At 40.3% G+C, this 8,808-nt stretch overlaps 1 protein-coding gene across 1 annotated transcript in view; it reads right to left on the bottom strand.

Annotated features, from left to right (window-relative positions):
- SHROOM3 (shroom family member 3) overlaps positions 1-8,446 on the bottom strand; it is a 144,365-nt gene extending 135,919 nt beyond the window's left edge. The window contains exons 1-3 of the mRNA XM_068679241.1: positions 8,231-8,446; positions 8,051-8,091; positions 4,334-4,455 (exon numbers count right to left, since the gene is read on the bottom strand). Of these exons, the coding sequence (XP_068535342.1) occupies positions 4,334-4,455; positions 8,051-8,091; positions 8,231-8,265 (198 nt within the window). The 5' untranslated portion in view covers positions 8,266-8,446. The remainder of the gene's footprint in view (positions 1-4,333; positions 4,456-8,050; positions 8,092-8,230) is intronic.
- Positions 8,447-8,808: the final 362 nt, after the last annotated feature.

Consider the following 8,808-nt stretch of genomic DNA (forward strand, 5'->3'; position numbering starts at 1 on the left):
TTTTGTTAATATCATCAACACGGAGCTCAAAATAAAAGCACATTTCAGAGGCCTGTAACAACCAAAGCCATTGCAAAGGTTTGTGTGTAGTAATGAGAAAGTGACCGCTGAAATAGATCGCCTGGCCCCAGAACAGTTGATACTGAATCATGTTTATTACCTTGAAAATTCTCACAGCCAACCAAGAGGGAACAAACACTTCTGTTCCCAGACCGCCTTTGCTGCCTAAAACAGTTGGCGTTTTCATTTCAGTAATATTGCTCTTACTGCAAAAGATGAACCAAAACAGTAATATGCACATTTTCATCTGTGCGTGCTTATGGTTTTGAGACCAAAGGAAATCAGGTTCCAATTCAGCATTCGGTATCAACAGCAATCACTTGTGCATTTCTCATGGCATTCCTGGTTCCAGGTTAAGACACCATTTATTTAACAAGATTTCCACTGCGAGCAAATCTCCTCAAATCGGAGCCAAAATTACATGGTTCTGAACTACAAAACTGGCACAATCAAAAAAGGAAAGAAAAAGGAAGATGAGCAATATGAACCATGATCTGAAAACAGAGAAGTGGAGCTCATTACTAGGGATTTCATTTCTACTGTTTCTGAAGTATTAGTGACGTTTTTAAATAATCTCATATTACCTTTTGAACACTAATGTATAGAAGAATAAAACTGTGATTTTACATAAAGTAAAATAATAAAAACTTGACAATCTTCTTGCCAAAGGAATATTTGATAACCACAAGTAGCAAATTTTCTTGAGATCTAGGCTAGATTCTTTGAGGTCTACAAATTTGCAGAGCTCACTCGGCTGCGAAAAATTTAACATAACATGCTCATTCTGGAGTCTCTTTCCTCCTCCCACCAAAGCCTTTTTCCTCTTCACCTCAGGAGGACATTTATTTCTTTCAAAACATGGGGAGAAACTGTGAATAGTTCTAAGTAAAGAATTTGATTGACAGCTATTCTCTAAGCTCATATAAATGAGAAATTCTTCCCTAGGAGGAATGCAAGACCATAGTTCCCTTTCAAATTCTCACCTACACAATTCCCTGATAATGTGTTTAATTCCACAGAATCAATACAAGAGGCAAATCACCTTTTGTTAATTTTCAGCCTCTCCTCCATCTTTTCGGATGCTGTCCCACTGCTAGCCATTAACATTCTCGTGCTGATTTAGGTACTGATTTTTGGACACGCACTTGGGAAAAGGAACATCCAGCTGACATTTTTTGCTCATTCTTCTAACCTTTCCTGGCACAAAATAAAATGTTGAGGAAATTCCACAAAGCTTGTTTCTGAGGAGCCCTCACAACCTTGTGCTTAGGTGGCCCATCAGGAATACCACACCCAATCCTAAAGCACCGTGGCCCGACCAGCAGCTCCAGAAAACAAAGGGAACTTCCTTAGGCTCCCAAAATGGCAAAGTGCTGTTCTAGGCCAGTCAGCACCCTGGATCTCCATCTTGCTGGCAGTGTTAGCATTTCCAAATTTATTTTTATTGAAAATGAGTATGTTCTTTTAAATGCCCTACACAGCCAGAATCATAAAGTACTATGATTCTGCAGCCTTTGCGTGAAGAGTTGCTTATAGTCAGTCAAGAAACAAGACAGGAAAAATAAGGGACTGTCAAAGCACCTTCCTACATGGAGAGAGGGAAACGCAGGTCAGTTGTTATAAGTTTATTTATGGTCTGTCCTCCTCTACCTCCCGCAAAACACATTCAGAAAATGCCTGTGCTGAGGACTTTGAAGTAACCATCTTCAGATTTACAAGCTTGACTTTCCACAGGGAAAAAAAGAAGAGCGTTAGCTTATAAAGGTCATCTGTTTTAACTACCTAAATTCATGATAGCTGCACAACCAACATTTCTGACAAGTTGATTAAGTCTTGGTTCCATGATGTGCTGAGCATCACAGCTGATTCAGCAAAGCATTTACTAGCGTGTTTAACTCTACGTGTGCTTATCTGTGCATTCAACCACATACACAACAAGCAATTGAGCTGCCTTGTTGCACAGGAGCACTGCAACACATCTATATAGCAAGGTGACTTTTGCTGAGAGGCTGTAGGTAACTTGCTCTTAGTTGAAAGAGCTGCCAGAAGTATAGTAACCAGACTAAAACTATTGTTTTAAGTCATGTTGCAAGCTTTCAAAAGGTACCAACATCAATATTTATCTTAATCTAAATTTTTATTAAACACTAAGGCCATTTAACACCACTTTGTCAATGCAAATAGATCCTTAAGCAGATGTAAATATTATTTATTCACCAGAACAGACCTGAAGCGAATAAAATTCCTACCTTAATTCTGAATAATCAGAAATGAAAATCTGACATTTTTTATATTTATAGGTAACATTATTTAGAATTGTTGTTGGATCATTCCTAGAGCTGTACCTGCATATGTGCTGCTAGTGCTCTTGCGTAAGTACGAGAGGATCTGACTTATAGTACGGTTCAATTTTTTGTTTCCCGCAGTTCTTCCTTACTTCCCAGAAGAACACTGAATTAGCTTAATTACTGATATGTGATTCGATTCTTCTCAAGAGTGCCTAGTGAATTCACACACAAGAATTCAAACACAAGAAGAAATGAGTTTTCCAGCTGAAACTGGAAACCAAAAAGCAGCTATAGGTGCTGTGCATATTCTGGAGTGCACAAGCTTTTCTTCAGCAGTCACCAATGCATGAGCAAAACAACATAATGTCAACATTGACAGCACAAACCTAGCATCAGCTACAAGTTTAAAAAAAATACACATTTTTGCAGTGCTTTTCACAGAAGGCAGGCACAAGTCAGAGAGCTCCCAGTGGTGCCACGCACACTCCAGGCATGTTTGACATTAAGGGGCCTCGTTGTTGTGGAAACCAAATCCCATAGATTAATTAATGTTCAGCAGCCAGAGCCATCTCTCTTCCTCTCTCCTCCCTGCCTCCAATTAAAAAAAGGGAGGGTGGCACTTTTTACACTGCTCAAGAATGTCAAAGTCAAAAGAAACTCTCAGTTTCTTCACAAATGTAGAATGCTACCAAAAAAAAAGTGAAAAATCTGACAGAAGTATTAGTCCCTCATGTTTATAAAATGAAAAATATAAGACCATTTCAGAGAGGCTAGTTTTGCTTCCTGTGGCTATGCCAATCTCCAGTGAAGTCCCACAAGAAAGACAATTATGTGAAATTTCTAAAATTCCTTTATGATGACAGAACTTTTAATGGAAGACCTTTTTTTTTTTCTTTCAACATGTAGATGGCACAAACCACGAATAATTTATTTCAGGTGAACTATTCAAGTGACTGACAGTTAACATGCGAGTATGTTTGCACAGTCAGTTGCAGGATTTGAATAAAATTGAGTATCAGCACTTTCTTCCAGTTGACATCAGTTCTGATCCTTTGAATTCCCCACGTGTCCCAGTTTACGTGAGGGAATGAGATCAGATGTGAGTGCATATGCACCTAGCAGCTCACCACATAAATGCATACTATGAACAAGAAGAGTGCACCAGACAGATAACATAAAAGTGAAACACAACAGCCACTAGAGGTTAAATTTCAGTATTACCAAAATCCTATTTTCAAAACAGTTTTAGGGCCATAGGTAAAACCTATTTCAGTATTCATAGATTCAATTTCATGCTTTTGAAAACCCATTTTCTTAAAGATCTGCAATTTCAGGTACCTGATTACTTTTTAAAGCTCAGTTCTGATGAGAATGAGGAACTTTCTCTCATTTGTTTCTCAAAATATCCTTGTCAGCTAGAACACAAATCTTGAAGGTGTACCACTCTTAAAAGATAGCAAGTAGAAAGTACATAGCATGAGTACACTGCTAACATATATGCATACCAGATAGGAATAAGTATTCGTTATTATTTTTCTGTTTCTCCACACAAAATTCTTATTAGCTGACATCACATCATGTGATGAGAAGCACTTACTTTTTCTCTTTAGAAGAGGCTGTTATGGATTACTGAACATGCTCAGATATACTATGATTTCATGACATGAGATCACTGCATCACCTCATGAAAAGGAAATCCCCTTCTCCCATTCATAAAGAGAGTGTAGTGAAATAAATAGAGCCAATTTCTAAAAGCAAAAGTACTTCCTGTGGGACAAAATCTGTACTTTGATAGTTAAACAATGCTGAGAGCTCTCACGTGCTGCTCAAATAGGTAGCTCCTGAGCAAATCTACGAGACATTTGAAAACCAAGCCAAATACAGTGCCAAACCATTTCAGGGTTATTTTACGACTCTTGCTCTTTAAATCAGGCACAGCTCCTAGCTTGTTATCATTTTATTTAAAATAAAAAATATATATGTACCTTTGAGATGATTAACGGCTCCCCGTGCTCCAGTCCACCTTTCAGTGTGAATCCCCATGGAGCGCCTCCCTGAAGCAGTGCCTCCAGGTAGATGTATCTTCCTTTACGGGCGATGCTGGACTCTGAAGATGATATGCCAGTGTTAATGTTGTCTAACATCCTCATCTGTCCTATCGCATACTCAGTCAGATACAAAACCCACTCGGGCAATCACAGATTAATGAAATTGCAAATTAAACTTCTCAGAAGCCATTCCTAAACATGTGAAGCAAGAAGCAGCTGAGACGCTTTCTTCAGAGCTGGAGTCCAAGGTGATGGGCTAGAGATGTTTCCCAAGAACATTTCAGCATGCTGCTTCTCCTTCAGAACCACGACTTTTTACTGCTGTTTCAGCACTGTGCTTTTCCCATTCCCAGGTATTCTGGGCATGATAGCTTCGTTAAGACTTATCTTCCTGTCCTCAGTATATCAAATTTAAGTTTTCTAAAAAGGTTAGACATTTAAAAGCCATTGGCCAGCAAATTGCCAAAATCCAAACGAATGCTTCACTTGTGATTGATTATCAGTCTTTTCTTCCTTTCTGCGTGCAATTTACCATTACAATGGCCTTTTTGCCTCAGCCCACTGCACTAAAAGAATGGAAGCGTCTTCTCCCTCTCACGCTCTCGGTTACTCTGTCCGCTTACTTCACAATTTTCTGACCTGTCATAAAAAAGGCTGGGGGAGGAGGAGAGAAAAAGTCCATCCTGAAAACTATTTAGCGGGGTTTCAAACGTGAAAGAACCCCACATTTATTGGATTGAAAAACGCAGAAAGTCTATCAACAAAACTGGAGAAGCAGGTGAAATTAATCCTTTGGGAAAAATGTTAAGAGGATAGCTGAGCTCTTTTCATTTTCTGTGCTCTCTCCGATGATCTGCCAGAGCTGCAGCAGCTACTGCTGCTATGAGAGAGGGTGAGGAAGTGTGTGTGTGTGTGTGTGTGTGTGTGAGAGAGAGAGAGAGAGAGAGAGAGAAGGCAATGGATTAAGGCAAGAAAAGCAGCGCTGCCCAATTGTGCACATCAAGCATGCAGCTATAAAATGCAGCGTGCAAAAGCTGGGGCTCACTCTTTTATCATGCCTCCGGAAACCAACCATCTTTCCATTGTACTTGTCAAGGAATTGCAGCAATGCAAACTGCCAGTTGCTGAAAATACAGTGGACCTGTTCCAAATCAACACAGTGGAGCAGTGCAAATAATTTTATTCTCATCAAGTGCTTCTCTTCCACATGGTACCCACCAATTTCAATGGACTTATTTGCTTTCCTCCAAACACTGTTGACCATGTTTTCCCAAAATGTGGGATAAGAACCAGTGGCAAGAAGTTAGGATATTGTTCTGAATGGAGGCAGTCACCATAGAATTTAGAATTTACGGCTGTGGATGTGTCTATCAGTGTGCACGTAGGCTCAGGCATTTGTCTCATCGCTTTAGCAGGTGTTGACTTCACTCCTAAAACATCACAAGAGGTGTTCCCAAAAACCTCCACTTCGTATCCGCACTTGAACAGGCTGATGGAGAGGGCAGCCCACAGCCCACTCCCCTTCCTGCTTCTGTACCTGAGCAAACAAATACAGGCAGTGCCTCAAAGGTGCCCACACTTCTGTTCTCACAGCCCCTGGGACGTGCTCGGGCTTTGAAAGCAGTGAAGATCTTGTGTTAACAAACCCATAATGAATGCTACTGTGTTCAGACTCTGGCCATGGGGCAAGAGCTTTGCAGCTTTAAATCTAAAACCAAAACTCTCCACATTAGTTCACAGCCTTCATACCGCCCTACTCTAAACCCCTTTAAGATGCAAGAGCTTCCCCACAGCCTTTTATTTGTCCCATGTGTCCCAGCTCTCATTCCCAATCACCAAGAGGAAGAACACAGAGAAGAGGCCCCCTCCCTTGTTTTTCACGGTAGATGATCCTCAGTCCTTGCTTATATTGAGCTCTGTTTTTCCCTCTGCTTCCCTCCCAGGTGCTGATTTTTCATTAGCTTCACATCATGGTCAGTCTCACAGATTGCTTTTATCCAGAACTCACCCTTTAGCCTGTCTCAAATCAGATTTCTGTAGTTTCAAACACTCCTAGTGTTTCAACTTAAAAACCTTCAGTTCAAGTCCCTACAATGAGCAATTGATTTCTGTCCCTCCACAGCCCCTGCAGAGACAGGTTAAGGCTCCAAAAGCTGCCTCTTGAGGCCATACATCCTCCTATCCGTAACCATCAAGACTATTTAAGACTGTGAGAACATGCCTGTCTATTAACAGGCTAAGGTAGGCTGGGTTATATCCATTTCGAAGAAAAGATGTTGTCAGTACACCTCATGTTTGCAGACGCCAGAATTCCAATAGGAGCTGTATTATGGTGCTGACAGCGGTTGGTGTGTTACCATCATCTTTGCTGAGTTACCATCATATTCTGCTCAAGTACTGCACTTCATTTTGGGTGCTGAATACAACAACCAAAATACAACTTTTTTGTCAATAGCACCATGAAATTTCCGCTTACCATAATAAACCAAATTGCTGCTGTATTACTAGAACCGTGTGTTTCCTGTCTCCTGAGACACCCCTACTGCTTCCACATTTGCTAGTCCCTACTAGTCCTACGTAATTCTATTTCAGCTGTACAAAGGTTAACATACATTTGCTTACATAGATCAGAAACCCATGAACAGCTACGAAAAAGGTTTGATCAACAACCCCAAAAAGGCTGCCAGATACTGGTCTGCTTTCTCAGCAGTCTCTCGTTCACAAAGGAGTTAAAAATTGTCAAGTGCTCGTAGAAACCAATTCGCATCTATGACATACATACATTTCTTACTGAGAAAATTACCTGGGCTGTTTTTCACAATGCTTACCTCACTGGGAACACCCAAAGAAATCAAGAAGAAGCAAGGGATTTTTGGAATACTAGAGACTGTGGCAATTCCACCCCCACCCTCCAATTTAACTTTTTGCCAGTCTCAGTACACAGAGCACTTCTGTGCATGAACATAGAGCTAATTCTTCTGAGAAAAGATTTCAGTGTCGAACATAATTAAAGCAGTACTCAACATTCACCTGCATATAATCATTTCAAAGTCTTAAATACAAACCTTTTTCCCCCCCATCTTGCCTTTGGCAAGAACCTCACATTGCCCATGTATTAAGGAATTCTTCTCTGAGAAGTCTCTCTCAGAACACTGTTGTCACAGTGCAATACACAGACATGGATTCAGGAAAGTGCTGCCCACACAAAATAAAATGCAAATTAAAATTCTGAAGGTTTTCAGTGCAAGAGAAAATAAAATTGGTATAGAGTCATGTCAGAACCCTTTTGCTTAACTGTCAAGTACTACTCTGGTAAAGCAGGAGAAATTGCCATTGATTCTTCTCATAGTTCGAGATCACACCCTACAGTTACCATCAATAAAGGTGTTGCCACTTTGCTGATGGCTGCCCTCACTTTTCCTAAATTTCTTCAAATATTGCAAGTTTCTTTTGCAAATGAAAAAGTTCATTGGAGCAACACTGCCCCCATCCGCTGGCCTCTAGCTAACACACTGGTTTTTAGTTGAGTTACGAGAGTTTGTTGTCTTTATCGATTTACATGCAAACATTTCACAAATTAGTTAGCAAGCATTTACTTTTCTGAAAGGAAGCAAAATTCCTACGAAGTATTCAGGGCAGTGCTATTGATCCTACCTGGGTCCATCAGCTGGCATGTCATCAGGTTAAATATAAATCTAGAAATCAAAAAAAAAGAAAATTTAGCTCCCAGTCTTTGTACATGTTACTTTTTGGCTACAGAATTAAACAGTATGCTTTCTTCAAATCTACTTTCTATTTAATTTAGAGGAAGGGTGAAGGTAACTCACAACTCACTTCTCAAGACTTGTTTCATTAAACAAAGCAGCCATCGTCCATAACGAAGGGACTTCTGAAGAGGATTAACATTCCAAACTGGCTCTGAGTTGGACATCTGAAGAGCAGCAGTGTAACTGATTACACAACAAGATGCATTTGGCAGAAAATCATCAATACAAGCAGGTCAACAAATTTGGAATGAGCTGCATCTTTCTTCTTGCATTCGTGTTTTACTCCAGTGTAATTCCACTGGCATCACAGAAGTGAGCCTGTAAAGGATAAAGGGCCCACAGTGATTTATCAAGCACAAACCATTTTTGATTATTTCTTTATTTTTTAGTTCTAGCCCTTTCATGCAAAGAAGTGAACAAATATTGAGGTACACAGCCATGTCAGTGGAAACAGGATTTCTGTGAAAGGTCTGTGAAGGCAAAGGCTGGGGCTTGCTTTCCCTTCCCAGTGGCCTTTCTTGTAACCTTTTCTAGATACAGAAGCTGGTGCACCCACATTCTGCCAGGCCAGCACGAGTCCCTAGGGTTAGAGCAGTCTTTCGTATCTCTAGCTGTATGCAAACTGCTTCTGAGCAAGTAAAAGCC

The sequence above is a fragment of the Anas acuta genome, chromosome 4 (genome assembly GCF_963932015.1).
Source record: "Anas acuta chromosome 4, bAnaAcu1.1, whole genome shotgun sequence".
Taxonomy (NCBI): Eukaryota; Metazoa; Chordata; class Aves; order Anseriformes; family Anatidae; genus Anas; species Anas acuta.